The 15,541-nt window shown below is 64.2% G+C and overlaps 1 protein-coding gene across 1 annotated transcript in view; it reads left to right on the top strand.

The window, feature by feature from the left end:
* SLC6A19 (solute carrier family 6 member 19) overlaps positions 1-15,032 on the top strand; it is a 16,239-nt gene extending 1,207 nt beyond the window's left edge. Inside the window, exons 2-12 of the mRNA XM_070357853.1 lie at positions 4,921-5,061; positions 5,891-6,028; positions 6,963-7,144; positions 7,476-7,586; positions 7,855-7,967; positions 9,617-9,745; positions 9,836-9,992; positions 11,532-11,736; positions 11,954-12,113; positions 13,032-13,194; positions 13,340-15,032. Coding sequence (XP_070213954.1) covers positions 4,921-5,061; positions 5,891-6,028; positions 6,963-7,144; positions 7,476-7,586; positions 7,855-7,967; positions 9,617-9,745; positions 9,836-9,992; positions 11,532-11,736; positions 11,954-12,113; positions 13,032-13,194; positions 13,340-13,543 — 1,703 coding nt within the window. The 3' untranslated portion in view covers positions 13,544-15,032. The remainder of the gene's footprint in view (positions 1-4,920; positions 5,062-5,890; positions 6,029-6,962; positions 7,145-7,475; positions 7,587-7,854; positions 7,968-9,616; positions 9,746-9,835; positions 9,993-11,531; positions 11,737-11,953; positions 12,114-13,031; positions 13,195-13,339) is intronic.
* The last annotated feature ends 509 nt before the right edge of the window (positions 15,033-15,541 follow it).

Here is a 15,541-nt window from a genome sequence, read left to right as displayed (position 1 = left end):
AGGATGCTGCTGGCTGCACACTGCCCCCCAGCTTGGGGGAGGGGATCGCTGCAGCCCCCACGTGGGTCAGGACCCCGCCCCCGGTACCCCCATCCCTCAGGAGGCCTGTCCACTGTCCTCTGAGCCAGCTCATGGGCTGGGAGCCCAGTGGCCCGCCCTCCACGCCCAGGAGACCATCCCTGAGACCAAGGCGGGTGTGGCTGCTGACTCATCAGGGTGACACTCCCATTCCCGAAGCCCCAGTCGTGGGGAGGGGAGCAGCTGTGTGGCTTGAGGAGCCCGCCTTCGAGGGTCTTAGGGGGCCTCCCACCCCTGCCCATCTGTTCTGGTTTGGCAAAAGCTTAGTTAGTCTCCAATCATTTCCAGGAGTTTTGCGTAATTCAAAAAAGTAAATGATCTTTTGCTTTATTTTTAGCTTCATATTATGGGGAAAAAAAACAGTCTATACAGAAAAGTAGAGATAGCCACGATGAAGACCCGCGATTTAGGCTTGACTGTCAGGGGCGTTTGTGGTGTTTGCTATGCGTGTGGCCGTGAGCAGCTGTGTGCACGTCGCGTGACCCTGATCATGGGGTCATCATGGTCCCCCGAGCGAGCGGGAGCGTGGTGAGCAGGCGCTATGCCCCGCTGCCTGCAGGCTGGCCGCCCTCCCGTGCTCCCCCGGCGTCTGCACTCCCCCGGGGTCTGCACCGGACAGGCAGCCGGGCCTGTGAGGCTGAAGGAGCTGGCCCCTAAAGGCAGGTTTGCCCCCGGAGGTGAGGCGGAGGCGGACGCGGACGGGCCTGGGGGCAGGACGGAGCGTAGGTCTCAGCTCACTTGGGTTTGAGGAGGACCGGCTGCTGGCTCCCTGGGCTCAGGGAGGTGGGGCCCCCTGCGGACCAGGGATGTCCTTCTCATCCTCTGGGCCCCTCGCTGGGCCCCGCCCCCAGGCCTGCACGCGCCTTTCTTCCCGTGTCCCTGGGTGAGCGCCCCGTCGGGCCACTGTGCCAGGGTCTGCACACTCGCTTGTAAGTCCGGTCAGCAGGCAGACAGTGTGCACGCTGCGGTCCGCCGCTCTGAGGACGAGGCTGGGGTCTGCAGGCCAGCTGCTGGCTCAGCTCTCCGACCCTGAGAGCCAGGAGGGGTGCCCACCCAGGGGTGCCTCCACTCCCTGCCCGGCTCTGTCCACCCCAGCATGGCGCCCCTACCCTGCCCTCCCAAGCGCCAGGAGGGGTGCCCACCCGGGGGCGCCTCCACTCCCCGCCCGGCTCTGTCCTCCCCAGCACGGCACCCCAACCCTGCCCTCCCGAGCCCTAGGAGGGGCGCCCACCTGGGGGCACCTCCACTCCTTGCCCAGCTCTGTCCCCCCCAGCATGGCGCCCCGACCCTGCCCTCCTGAGCACCAGGAGGGGTGCCCACCCGGGGGCGCCTCCACTCCCTGCCCGGCTCTGTCCACCCCAGCATGGCGCCCCCACCCTGCCCTCCCGAGCACCAGGAGGGGTGCCCACCCAGGGGTGCCTCCACTCCCTGCCCGGCTCTGTCCACCCCAGCATGACGCCCCCACCCTGCCCTCCAGAGCCCTAGGAGGGGCGCCCACCTGGGGGCACCTCCACTCCTTGCCCAGCTCTGTCCCCCCCAGCACGGCGCCCCTCTGACCATCCAGTGAGTGCTCAGGGGCACACGGGCTGGGCGCCGCCCCGGGGACCCCGCTGAGCAGGGCCCTCGGAAGCTTGGGGCCCAGGGGTCATGACTCTAGACCCTGGGCCAGCCTCAGGCCTCCTCCCCGCCCCCAGGCCCTCTGGGCAGCGCCACGGGCTCTGGAATCCCCTGGTGCGGGCGATCCTGGTGCCTGTCACCTGGAGGCCAGCTGAGCCCCCACAGACCTGCAAGGACTGGGTCCCGGCCGCCAGCAGGGAGAACCAGGGGAGGCAGGACCTGCCACCCAGCTTTGCCCCCCGCCTCCCAGGGCCAGCTCCACAGCCTAGCAGCCCGAGTCCTGACCAACGGCAGTGGAGCGGGGGTGCCAGGGAGGCCACGGGCGAGGGCAGGTGGCGGTCCTCCCCTGCGCTTCGGGGAAGTGGAAGAGGGGCCCGCGGCCCTCCAGGGCATCTGGGGAAGCGGGCGGTGTCCCAGGGAGCCCGGCTATGGGAGCGAGAAGGCCCCCTCGGCTCCTGTCCACTGTGGGGCAGGGGGAGGGGCGGGCAGCAGCCTCCGTTTCCACTGGGCTTCCCTCCCATAAGCGGCTGAGGGTCTGTGGTCACAAAAGCCTTGGAGACCCCGAGGCGGAATGGTGCCCCACCTGACCCTGCACCCCGGGGGGCTCTCGAGGCCCTCGCCCCCCTCCCCTCCCCTGCCTCGCTTCCTGAGTTCCTGGAACTTCTGCCCCGGCATCTCTCTGCACACACGTCCTTCCTGGAGCTGATGGTCTCCACTCTCATCTCCCGGGACCTTTGGAACCCGCTGGCCGCCGGGCGCTCTGGCTTTCCTGCCTCCTAAGACCTGCAGCCCGCCCCGCCCCTCTGTTTGACACCCCCATTCCCGCCCCACAGCAGAGGGGTCAGTTCACAAACGGAGGACCCAACCCCAAAAGGGAGCCAAGAGCCGCCCATCCCTGGGGAGGGGAGGGGCCTCCGCTCTGTGCTGCCAGGGCTGGGGGTGCCCACCAGGCGGGCCTCACGTGTGGGGACATGGAGGGCTCGCTGGGCCCAGCCCACCTTTGGGGGCTGCAGTGGACGTGCCCTGGCCCCACCCTCCCTGCCTCTGTAGAAGCTGAGCCTCCGGTCCTGGAGGAGCTTGTGGGGGTGGCTGGGGGGCTGCTGTAGGTGCCAGGATCATGGGGAGCAGGGGAGGCTTCCTGGAGGAGGGGCTGTCTGAGTGGGGTTTTCAAGGATGCATAGGGTTTCCCAATGGTGGTGAAGGGGCAGGGAGTCCCGGGGGAAAAGTGGCATCATGAGAGGAAGGGACAGGATGGGGAGCTTGTTTTCTTCTTGGTGGTTTTGCCCCACAGGTTTTCAAATCCAGCTCCTGAGAACCTCAGAGAGGCAAACCTTACTTCACCTTTCCCTCCACGGACAGAGGGACGGGCGCTGAGCCCGCAGCTGGCCGAGCCCCAGACCCCAGGCTGCTGGCTCCCCTCCATCGAGGGGTCTGGCCTGGGGGGGCCCATTCCTGGTGACTTTCCTTGCGTCCCAGCCCACACCCTCGCCTGCTGACCCTCGGCACACTGCCCCCCGCCCCACACAGCACCGGCCCTGGAAGAAGCTTGTGCCTGGAGCCCCCGGTGGGCGGCCAGTGGCCCTGCAGCTTCCTGGCGTGGGGACTGAGGCCAGTCCACGGGTAGGAGAAAGTGCCGCTGGCCCTGGGGCCCAGAGGCAGACGGAGGAGGAGAAGGAGAAAAGGCCGAGGAATTAGCCCAGGAGCCAAGAGGGGAGCTGGGCGCAGAGACCGGGAGCCCCCTGCCATGTGCTCCAGGTTCCCCTCAACACACACACACGCACACTCAGGCGTAAGAGTACACGTGGACACACTCAAACACACCTACACACACTCACTTTTACCTGTGCACACCCATGCACGCCCATACATACACAAGGACACACGTGCACACTCGTACACACATGTCACGCTTACACCAAGTGTCTGGATACATGTGGAGGCACCCACGTGCTCACATACACGCACTCAGTCACATACACGTGGATACACACACACGTGTGGATAGGCACGTGCACGTACACATGGATTCACACACACGTACACACATGTATACACAGAGCCTCACCAGTGGGGACCTCAGGCTCAGGTCTGACACTCACACTGCCCAGGAGGCCATGGTGGGAAGGCTGCGGCCTGGCTGGCATCTGGGAGAGAAGCGGGTACAAGTGAAGGATCTAAGCCCTTTGAGGGGGAGCAGAGAGCGTGTGTGTCGGGAGGTGGAGGCGAGCAGAGGAGGGCGGGGAGACGGGGCTGCACAAACTGGGGCGAGGGGGTACCTCACTCCTCGGCAGGCTGCACCAGACCCCGGGACAGAGCGGGGGACCTCAGCCCACGGCAGGCCACGCGGGACCCCAGGACAGAGCAGGGACCTTAGGGCGGGCGTCCCAGGCCAGTGCTGGCGGTCCCGGTAACCAGGGAGCCCGACCACGAGGTCCCCCTCAGACTGGACCTGAACACACTCTTAAGCCCTGAAGCAGGTGTTTCCAATCCTTATCGGCCAGTTTCAGCTCCCGAGCTGCCTGCCGACTAGAGCCGGGGACCTTTGGTAACTGCGGCCGTGCTAATATCAGCAGGCCTGCACTCGGCTCAGCACGGGGCCAGGCCAGGTGCATTGGACAGGCTGCCTCCCCCCTGGTTCCCCCAGAGCCCGGGTCAGGGGGAGGAGCCCGGGCAGCTGGTAAAACCACGGACTGGGGCCGAGGATGGAGCAGCAGGAGGGGGCTCACCCCTTCAGGGCTCTGGGATGGTGGGCCCACAAGCACCATGAAGGCAGGTGTTCACGGGGCCCCTGCTTGGGGCCAGGCCAGGCCCTGGGACCCATCAGCGAGGGCGGACACAGACCCCAGGTCCAACTGCTCCCTGGCCCAGAGTGGGGTCCCCAGAGCTCAGATGCAGACCCCTTTCTGCGCGGGGTCTGGGCCGGCTTCTGAGCTCCTGGCCTTTACTCCTTCCCCACCTTCCAGTGCGGATGCTGTGGGCCCACACCCCCAGGGGGCCTACCCTGGCGCGTGCCCCTCCCTGGACTCCTCCCACAGGCGAATGCCAGCCTAGCGCTCCAGGGACTAGGGGGCAGGCAGCATCCTGTGGGGACCGTGGATGAGCCGGCCACCTCGAGGAGAAGGCACAAGCCCCCCTGTAAATGACTCGATGACCGTCAAGGGCGTGGTCAAGGGCGACGTCCTTAGTCACGTGACCGCCCTGACCATGCCTCCCCGGCCCCCGCAGGAGCGTTCATGATTCCATTCCTCATCCTGCTGGTCCTGGAGGGGATCCCGCTACTGCACCTGGAGTTCGCCATCGGGCAGCGGCTGCGCAAGGGCAGCGTGGGCGTCTGGAGCGCCATCCACCCGGCCCTCAAGGGCGTAGGTGCGTCCATGCCCAGGCTCAGCCTGGGGTCCGGGCTGGCAGCACACGCTGCCCTCTCTTCCCTCTACCTTTCGGGGAGGAGACGGCCCGGGCTCCACAGCTTCCACCCTGAGGCTGTTGCCACCCCTTCCTTAGACTCTGTTGTGGGGGGGATGGTATGGGCTGGAGAGGCTGTCCTGGGTCCCCAGGGAACACAAGGTCCAGTGGGGGCAGATACAGGGGGAGAGCAGAGCCCCCCACTTCCTGCCCAGAGCAGGCACTAGGAGGGACACTGACAGTGGGGGCGCCTTCCTGAGGTCAGGGACCCTTTTGTTCACCCACACTCAGTGGGCCAAGAGGGCCCCCCAGAGATTGCCTTCACTCCAGCACTGACCCTTCATTCCACAGTGACCCCCTTCCAGTGACCAGCACCCCCATCCCAGCAGTGATCCCCTCCCCTGCAGCGACTGCCCACCCTAGTTGTTATCCCCACCCCGGCACCCCCATACTCCAGCAGTGCCCCCATCCCAGCCATGACCCCCTCCCCAGAAGTGACCCCCACTCCAGCAGTGACCCCCCATCCTAGAAGTGACCCCCGCCTCCAGAAGTGACCCTCCACTCCAGCATTGCCCTCACCCTAGCAGTGAACCCCACTTCAGCAGTGATCACCCATCCCAGCAGTGACTGCCACCCTAGCCATCGCCCCCACCCCAGCAGTGACCCCCACCCTAGCAGTGACTCCCCCACCCGAGCACTACCTCCACTCCAGCAGGGACCTCCCATCCTAGCAGTGACCCCCCACTTCAGCAGTGACACCCCGCCCCAGCACTGACGTCCCCTCTCCCCCCAGGCATCGCGTCCATGTTCGTGTCCTTCATGGTGGGCCTCTATTACAACACCATCATCGCCTGGGTCATGTGGTACTTCTTCAACTCCTTCCAGGAGCCCCTGCCCTGGAGCCAGTGTCCGCTCAATGCCAACCAGACAGGTGAGCCCTGGGTGGGCTGGTGGGGGCGGAGCTGGTCCGTGAGCAGCGTCTCCCGAATCTCTAACATCCACGTGGTTGTCGCCCAAGTTTAGCAAAAACGCGAGCACAGAAAGGGGCATGGCCTCCCTGCTGCACCCAGGGCCCTGCAGGGGATGTGGGCAGGGGTGAGGTAGGAGGGTCTGCCAGGACTAGACCACTCCTGCCTTGGCAGGGTCTCACTGGGCTCCCTGAGCCCGGGGGGCAACCAGGACCCTGGGCTGCTGGGTCTCGAGCAGAGAGAGTGTGTGAGGCTGAACAAGCCACCCAGTGTGGGCTCTGGCGTGAGACCCCAAAGACTGGTGAGCTCCTGAATGACTGCGTGCCGTGACCAGGGCACTGACGCCCAGCTAAGCCCTGGGTCTGTGCCTGCCGGGGGCAGGGTTGGGGGAGGGGACAGGTAGTCAGAGCCCGGTGCACACGCTCCCTGTGTGCACGAGTGTGTGCACGGGTCTGCACGTGAGCATACATGCAAGTCTGTTTGGTTTGGTATGTGCATGCTTATGTGTGTCTACAAGTATGTTCGTGGGCACACGAGTGCACTAAAGTGTGCACACATGTACACGTATGTTGTGCATGCTGTTGGGTGTGTCTGTGCATGCACACTCGTGTATGTGGTGCGTGCTGTTGAGTGTGGGTGTGTGCACATGTGTAAGTGTGTTCTGTATGCTGTTTGTTGCGCGTGTGTGGGTGTGGGCGTGCACACACACGGGTGAGTACATTTGTGCATGTTTGTGTGGGGTGTGCACACACACGTGCGAGTTCACTGTGATGCTGTCTGTTGGGTATGTCCATGCGGGTGTGCACACGTGTGTGCACGTGTGCAGTGCGTCCTGGCGTCTGTCAGTGTCCTGGGCCCACGCTCTCCGTGGCCCTCACTGGTGTGGTGCGGTGTCAGGTTACGTGGACGAGTGTGCCCGCAGCTCCTCTGTGGACTACTTCTGGTACCGCGAGACCCTCAACGTCTCCACCTCCATCGATGACTCGGGCTCTGTGCAGTGGTGGATCCTGCTGGCCCTGACATGCGCCTGGAGCGTGCTCTACGTGTGCACCATCCGGGGCATCGAGACCACAGGGAAGGTGCGGGGCTGTGGGCCTCTGGGGGACCGGGGGCCCCTTTAGCAGCTCTCAGGGCTCGGCCCCTGCCCACCGCCTGTCTGGGCAGCGCCCCAGATTCAGTGCTGGGCCAGATGGCTCCCAAACACACGCTTCAGAAGCCGCAGGCGGGAGCGACTGTGGTGCCCGTCTGGGTGGTGGGAGCTAAACAGTGACCGTGGTGACGAGAGGACACGGAGACCAGAGGGGGAGGCGGGGCCCAGGGTGCGGGAGGAGGGGGCACGGTCCGGGGCTCAGCCCTCCGCCTCGCGGTGGGCCCCCAGCCCTGCCCCCCAACAGCTGCCGCCTCCCCCAGGCCGTGTACATCACATCCACGCTGCCCTACGTCGTCCTGACCATCTTTCTCATCCGGGGCCTGACGCTGAAGGGAGCCACCAACGGCATCGTCTTCCTTTTCACGCCCAATGTGAGTCTGGGCTTCCCGCCCACCCCGGGCTCCGAGACCCCGTTGGTCCCTGGACACCGGCCGGGCCTGTGAGGGCAGCGCATGCCAGATCGCGTGTGGCTCAGGGCAGAGGGCCACCAGCTGTCGCCTTAGGGTCGTTTCCCTCTGGCCTCTACTTGGTGGCCTCAGGTGTCACCTGGCCTCCCGGCTCCTGTCCCCTCCTTGGACGCCCCTCCTGGGAGCCCCCACATCCCGTGGTGCGCGGCTGAGGGTCTCTGTTTGGCCGCAGGTTACGGAGCTGGCCAACCCGGTCACCTGGCTGGACGCGGGGGCCCAAGTCTTCTACTCTTTCTCCCTGGCCTTCGGGGGCCTCATTTCCTTCTCCAGCTACAACCCTGTCCAGTGAGTATGCTGGATGGGGGTCCCATGGGGGCGAGGGGCTGCTCCTCCAGGCACCTGACGCGCAGAGCCCCAGTCTCCCCCTCCGACCAGCTGTGAGGCTGGAGGTGGGTGGGCACTCGCCAGAGCTGAGGCTCCGAGTCTCCCGGATCAGGGATGGTGGGGCTGGAGGCAGGCAGGCCGGCTCCCAGCTGAAGGCGTTCTCAGGAGCTGTGGGGAGCGGCTGCAGCCGGCCCCCGGCCCCCCGTGCCTTGGTCTGCGTGTCCGTCTCTCTCCCGAGGCCGGGGCGTCCTTGGCCTGCGTGTCCGTCTCTCCCCCGAGGCCGGGGCGTCCTTGGCCTGCATGTCCGTCTCTCCCCCGAGGCCGGGGCGTCCTTGGCCTGCAGGTCCGTCTCTCCCCAGAGGCCGGGGCGTCCTTGGCCTGCGTGTCCGTCTCTCTCCCGAGGTCGGGGCATCCTTGGCCTGCGTGTCCGTCTCTCCCCCGAGGCCGGGGCGTCCTTGGCCTGCGTGTCCGTCTCTCCCCCGAGGCCGGGGCGTCCTTGGCCTGCAGCCGGGCCTCGCTGGGCCACGCCCGCTCTCTGGCTGCTGAGAACGTCTGTGCTCCAGCTCCGTGAGCACCTGTTTTCGTTCCCCGCGCGTGTGCCCCGAGGCGGGGGGCCCTGGGCTTCGCGGTGGCTCCAGGTCTAACCGTCTGAGGAGCCGCTTCCCCTCTGCAGTCCCTGTAGGGCATGTGGGAGCGCTGGGTCCTCCCGCCCTCGTCCGCGCCTGTCACTCTCAGATGCTTGGGTTCCGGCCGCAGGGGAGGGTGTGGCCGCTCACTGAGCTACGTGTTTGTTTTCAGTAGCTGTTTCTTCTTTGCCCGCCGTGAGTCTTCCTTGCTTTGCGGGTTCTCCCCAGTTGCAGCGAAGTGTCCTCTCTTGCGGTCCACGGGCTTGGTTGCTCTGCGACCTGCAGGATCTTCCCAGACCAGGAATCAAACCTGTGTCCCCCTGCGCTGGCAGGCAGGCTCCCACCCACTGCACCACCAGGGAAGGCCCTCACTGGGGTCGGATTTGCGTTTCCCTGGGGTTCTTGACAGAGGCACCTGGAAGGATGGTGCCTCAGCGGATGGGAGGTCAGGGGTCATGCACCGAGCTGAGGGAGGCTTTAGGTGTCGAGGTGGCTGGAGATGGGGTGTCCTCAGCCATGAAGGCCTGGGGTGGGCTGGGGGGCAGCGTCTGTGGGGGCAGAGAGGGGGTAAGGAGAGGGAGGGAGGCGTCCAGGCCTGGGGATGGGGCCACCCGGCCCAGGCTGCCTCTTTGAGGCCTCTGTGGCTGGTGGTTGGAAGGTCCAGGCTGTCGTGTGCGAGTAGGGCTGATGCGCCACCTCCTGAGCCCAGAGCAGACGCTGGCCGAGCAGGGACCTGAACACCAGCGTCTTCAGCCCCAGCTCCAGGGTCCCCAGGGCATGGGGGCACCGAGGAGCCTGCAGGCTGCAGCAGGCATGGGGGCCATCACCTGGTGCCCGGTGAGCCCTCCCCCCTCCCTGCCCAGCGGCGGCTCAGCCTGTCCGGCTGGCCCAAGACGCAGCTCTGCCCACCTGTGCCGACGTGGGCTGGCCGTGTGGACACCGCGCCCCCTGGCCTGTCCTCACCGACGCCGCTTCTGTCCACAGCAACAACTGCGAGATGGACTCGGTCATCGTGTCTGTGATCAACGGCTTCACGTCCGTGTATGCGGCCACCGTGGTCTACTCCATCATTGGCTTCCGCGCCACCGAACGTTACGACGACTGCTTCAGCACGTGAGTGGCCCGCGGGTGCCCCGACAGCTGCGGGGGCCTCCACCTCCGAGGAGCCCACCCGGACTGGTGTCAGCCTCGCTCTCTTTCCAGGAACATCCTGACGCTTATCAACGGGTTCGACCTGCCCGAAGGCAACGTGACGCAGGAGAACTTTGCTGAGATGCAGCGGTGGTGCAACGCCTCCGACCCCGCGGCCTACGCCAGGCTCAAGTTCCAGACCTGCGACATGGATGCCTTCCTCTCACAGGTAGGGCCAGGGCAGCGGGCACCTTGGGTGGACACCGAGCCTCCCCTGGGAGTCCAGTTTGGACAAACCTGCCCCGTGCCACACGGCCGCCCACCCTGGCTATCCTGCCCCGCAGGGTCCGGGCACTGGCTCTAGGGCACCAGCATCTACTGGGCCATGGGCCCCGCATGTGAGACCGTGAGATGCCCTCCGTGGGCCTGACCTCTCCCGTGGCCTTGTACCAAACACACAGAAACACCCCATGGCCCACTTTTACTGGAATTTCTCCTACACAAAGGTCGGAGTCACTGTCACCGTCCTTCTGAAATCACCGGTGGCCATCAGGCTCCCGGGAGTCCCTCCCTGATGCTCACAAGCTCAAGTGCCGGCCCCCAGGACGAGCGACATCTGCTGTGATTGCTCGTAGGCCGGCATCTACTAATCTTAGCTTTGCAATTCTCTTATTGGGAGCCACACAACATTTCGGGGGTGTGTTGAGCATTTTTGAGGGCCTGGCACTGCTTCTCCAGCGACAGCGCCATCTTGCCAGGAGTGGACACAGCAGAGGGTCCTCCCAACTTGGCTGTCCCTGGGGAACGTCACAGGGACCACGAGTCTCAATCCCCCTTCCTTTTAAAAAGTGACCTTCTCAAGGTGCCAGTTCTCGCCTGGAAGCTCAGTTTGTGGGGGGTTAGTAAGTTTACGCAGTCGTTTTATGCCCTCCTGCCCCCCTGGTAGTTTCCCTTCAGCTGGAAGCGCCCGCCCCCCAGCCCTGGGCAGTGCTGACGGGCTTCTGCTTTCCCACGGATACAAGGACGTTAGACCTCCCGGACTGCTCCTCTGCGATGTGGGCTCCATAGTGCTGTGACGACCCCCTGCAACCTCCCCATGGCTCTCTGAGTCCTTGTGCCCCAGGAATGTGTGCAGATGCCGTGACGGTGCCATGGGCCCTGCAGGATCCCGCCAGATCCACTGGCTCCTCATTCAGCCCCTCTGAGCTCAGGGCTCTCTGCGGAGGTTCAACCCCCGGGAACCCTGAGCCTCGAGAAGGGGGCCCAGTGCCCGAGGCCTCACTTACCTGCGTGGGCCACTCCGTGCAGAGTGTCATCCTTACGCACCCACAAGCACGTTTATGGCACTGCCTGCCCCACGGGCCACTCTGAGCGCTGGTGGGCGCACGTCCAGGGGCTCTGTTTCGGCTCTTGCTCAGGCCCGCTGAAGTCGGTTTGCGTGATGGCCTCGGCTATGGGCGGGGTGGGGGCACCCACCGGCGACCAGATGGCAGTCCACGCCCGTCTGCCCAATGTTTCTGTCTGGGCTGCATGGGCCCCCAACCACCGCCAGACAATGTGGTCAACTTCCCAGCAATATAACCAGTTCAGCCTTTTAAAATACACCTAGAGCTAAAAGACAAGAGCTGCAGTCACTCCACAGAATGGCCTGCATCATCCATGACGGTGTGGGTGCCGGCCTGGCGGATGCAGAGCCGTCCAGTGTCAGGGCCAGACCGGCCAGTGGGCACCTCGGAGGGCCCTGGGTGACTCGCCTGCCGCCCTGCAGGGCGTGGAGGGCACCGGGCTGGCCTTCATCGTCTTCACCGAGGCCATCACCAAGATGCCGGTGGCGCCCCTCTGGTCCGTCCTCTTCTTCATCATGCTCTTCTGCCTGGGCCTGTCGTCCATGTTCGGCAACATGGAGGGTGTGGTCGTGCCCCTGCAGGACCTCAAAGTCATCCCCAAGAAGTGGCCCAAGGAGCTGCTTACAGGTGGGCGGGGCCTGTGGAGATTGTGGGTGGGGGCTGTGGGCAATGTGGGTGTGGCCCGTGGGTCTATGGGCGGGGCCTGTGGGTCCGTGGGCGGGGTCTGTGGGTCTATGGGCGGGGCCTGTGGGCGGGGTCGAGGCCATGGCGCAGCCGCCAGAGGGAGACTGCGGCAGGCATGGGGCAGACGCCCGTGACGGCACCCCACCCTCTGCCGCCATAGGCCTCATCTGCTTGGGGATGTACCTCATCGCCTTCATTTTCACACTGAACTCCGGCCAGTACTGGCTGTCTCTCCTGGACAGCTATGCGGGCTCCATCCCCCTGCTCGTCATCGCCTTCTTCGAGATGTTCTCCGTCGTCTATGTGTACGGCGTGGACAGGTAGGGGCCGGGGGCGGGGAACCCCATGGTAGGGGGTGCGCAGGGCCGCGCAGGTGTCTCTTCTGTCTGGTGTGGGGTGGAGATGGCCTGAGCCTGGGAGGGCAACGGAGAGGCCATGGAGCTCACGGGGGTTGCAGACCCCGCCCTCTGCGGCGTCCAGATGCCCCCAGGCCTCGGGAAGGGCGCTGGCAGCCGCAGCAGGAGGCAGCCCAGTCTCGGGGCGAATGGGAGAAGGCAGGATGGTGCACAGGCGTTTGCTGTGGGTCGATGGGGCTTCCCCAGGACCCTGCCTGGAGGAGGGAGGAAGCTGGTGTTTTACTCCAGTTCCCACTGCACTGCCAGGCCTGCCCCCAGGGGTCTGAGCAGGGCTCCTCTGCCAGACAGAGGCTCAGGCAAAGACAAGTGGGCAAGTGTGGCAGGGTCAGCCGTCCCTTGGCCAGTCATTCAGGGCATCACGGATTGGCACCGGACTTGGACTCACCACCACTCCATAAACGATCTGGTGAAATCAATTAAGATTAAATGCACAAGCCCATGCAGGGGACCCTGTCAAGACCCCCAGCGCTGCACCTCTAAGAGTGCTGGTGAGGCTGCCCAGGGTCAGAGCACCTGCCCTGCCAAGGAGACTGAGACAGGGAGCCGGACAGCTCCCCTCCTCGGTCCCAGCAGCTCTGATCCGCCCTTCACATCAGTGTCAGCCTGGGCCCGAGGAGGACGTGGCCTCTGACTAGAGTCCACACGTCTAGCCTGGCACTAGCACTGCGGGATGGTGGGGCTTCCCAGAGAAGGCGTGTCTGCCAAGAAGGATGTGAGAGGTCAGAGTGCAGCATCACAGAGGAGAGACCGTCTCTCCAGGCGTGGAGAGGCTGCCACCCTCTGCCTTCTGGGGACTAACAGCCCCTCGGCCTCTGCTTCCAGGTTCAACAGGGACATCGAGTTCATGATCGGCCACAAGCCCAACATCTTCTGGCAGGTCACGTGGAGAGTGGTGAGCCCCCTGCTTATGCTGGCCATCTTCCTGTTCTTCTTCGTGATCGAGGTCAGGGAGGAGCTGACATACAACATTTGGGACCCAGCCTATGTGAGTCCTGGGCCTCCAGGGTGGGTGGGTGGGGGCAGGCTCCCCCTCCCTCTAGAGGCAGGAGTGAATCACGAAGGGCGGGCTCGTTGCCCTGAGTGAGACCCCGGCTGCCTGGTTTGCTCACCTGAGGCCACTCTCTCTCCAGGAGGAATTTCCCAAATCCAGGGAAATCAAGTACCCAGGCTGGGTGTACGCCGTGGTGGTCCTGGTTGCTGGGGTCCCCTGCCTGGTCATCCCCGGCTTCGCCATCTACAAGCTCATCAGGAACCACTTCCAGAGGCGAGGGGACCAGCGGGCGCTCGTCAGCTCACTGTCCGCGGCCTCAGTGAACGGTGGCCTGTGGTCCTAGGCAGCCCAGCCCGTGGGGTGGGGGTGGTGTCTGAGGAGGGAGTGGGCTGCACGTGTGTGCACGTGTGTGTATTATGTGAGGGTGCATGTGTGGGAGCGTGTATACATGGGCGTGTGTGTGTGTGTTGTTTATGTGAGTGTGCAAGTGTGAGAAGGTATCTACCGTGTGTGGGTATGTCCCTGCGTGTGTATGTGTGCATATGTGAGTGTATATACATGTGCAAGTGTATGTGTACACGTGTGGATGTGTGTAAGCATGGGTGCATAACAAGGGACATGCTCTTGGTGTGGTTACACACACGTGTGTGTGCACATGGATGTGTGTGTGCATGTGAGCACGTGTGGGCAGGTGTATACGTGAGCCAGTATGGGAGTGTATTTGCACGCGTGTGAGTGTGTTTCAGTGTGCATGCATCTACGTGTTGTGCATGTGTGCTCATGCTTGTGTGTGTGTGCACAGCTGTGTGTGTACCTGTGTGTGCGTGCATGCCTGTGGCTTTGCTTGCACACACACGTGTTGCCTTGCAGCAACCCGAGGGCCTGGGAGCTGAGGGCGGCCCCCCTCCACCCACTCGCAGAGAGTGAGCTGCCGTGGGGTGGGGCCGGCTGCGCACGCCCCCCTCACCTCGGCCCCTGGGAGCCTGTCTTGGTGCCTCTGCCCTTTCCTCTCGAGGTCCCCTCCGACCTTGGGATTCTTGCGGTGAGGTCGGGGCTTTCACCCTGTGACCAGGAGCAGCCTTCTCAGGCCCATCCAGAAGAGGCCAGTGAGCTCGACAGAACTTGGCCGGCCCGGTGGGGCCCCACCCATCCGACAGAGTCTTGGCCACACCCGGGTGTGATCTGAAGGCTGATCTGCTTAATCCCTGCATGTGGCTGCCAGCAATAGATGAGCAGTTAAATAAAACTCAGCTCGGGTGACTTAAGGCAGACCCCCCCACACTTGGTACATTCTTGAGAGGACATTAACTGCATGAATATTTAGCCAGATGTTGGAAAAGACGGGTTGTAGGATAACTCGGCCTTGGCCACCGAGGTGGAGGACTGCCCGTGCGTCCCGAGCGACGTCGGGGACCGTGAGGGCAGGGGGACTGTCCAGCTGTTGCTGCTCAGTGAAGCCGGCGTCGGTGCGGGGACGGGATGCCACATCCAGCCTCCTCCAAAGTTACGTGAACTTGGGTGTTTGTTTCCAAGAACCAGTCACCTCCACTTTCCATGCAAGAGTCTGCAAGTTTATGTTGAACTGGACTTTGCAAGGATTCTCCGTGCAGGACCAGGGGGCCGAGTGGTGGGTGGGAGACTCCTGACCAGCATCCTTGGCATCCACCTCCTCTACTCCCAGAGCTGTCCGACCCTGTTGGGAAAACTGCTCAGGACCCCTTAGATACACCCCGCCCCACCCCACCCCCAGGGTATGTGGAGGGGAGACACACTCCCAGACGTGACCTGGGCAGGGACCCCACCCCCAGGGTGCGTGGAGGGGAGACACACTCCCAGACGTGACCTGGGTGGGGCTGGGCCGTCTTTGTCTCTTGGTGACGGGTTCTTTCACAGACTTGATGTTTTGCAAATTGTTAGAAATTTGGGTTTTGTGGGTGTCGTGTGTGCCTGTGTGAATAAATCACTCTTTCATAGTCTTGGCCTAAGTGTTGTCTAAATGAGAGACAGACGAGCCCCAGCCTTGAGGGGCTGGTGCAGGACTGCAGGTCTGCTGCGTGCATGGAGGGCCCCCGCCCCCCACCATTGCCCCAGGCTCCCAGCGAAGTGCCCTCACGTGGGGGCTACTGGTGAGGCCCCTGGGCCGGGGCACAGGGAGAGGCCTGGCCTCGCCACTGTCTTTCCTCTCCCATGCCTTTCCATCTGAGTCGCCCTTCCTCAGCGGGACCTGCTTCCGGGGCCCCGTGTTTGGGACCATGCAGCCCGGCTGAGAGAGGAGTGTCCAAGGAAAGTGAGATTATGGATAAGGGGCCCGGTCCTGTCCTGGTGGAGGCGTCTGCTGGGT

This window comes from Bos mutus, chromosome 20, assembly GCF_027580195.1.
Source record: "Bos mutus isolate GX-2022 chromosome 20, NWIPB_WYAK_1.1, whole genome shotgun sequence".
In the NCBI taxonomy this organism is placed as follows: domain Eukaryota; kingdom Metazoa; phylum Chordata; class Mammalia; order Artiodactyla; family Bovidae; genus Bos; species Bos mutus.
The sequence above is the reverse complement of the archived record's forward strand: the minus strand, read 5'-3'. Positions and strand labels throughout refer to the sequence as shown.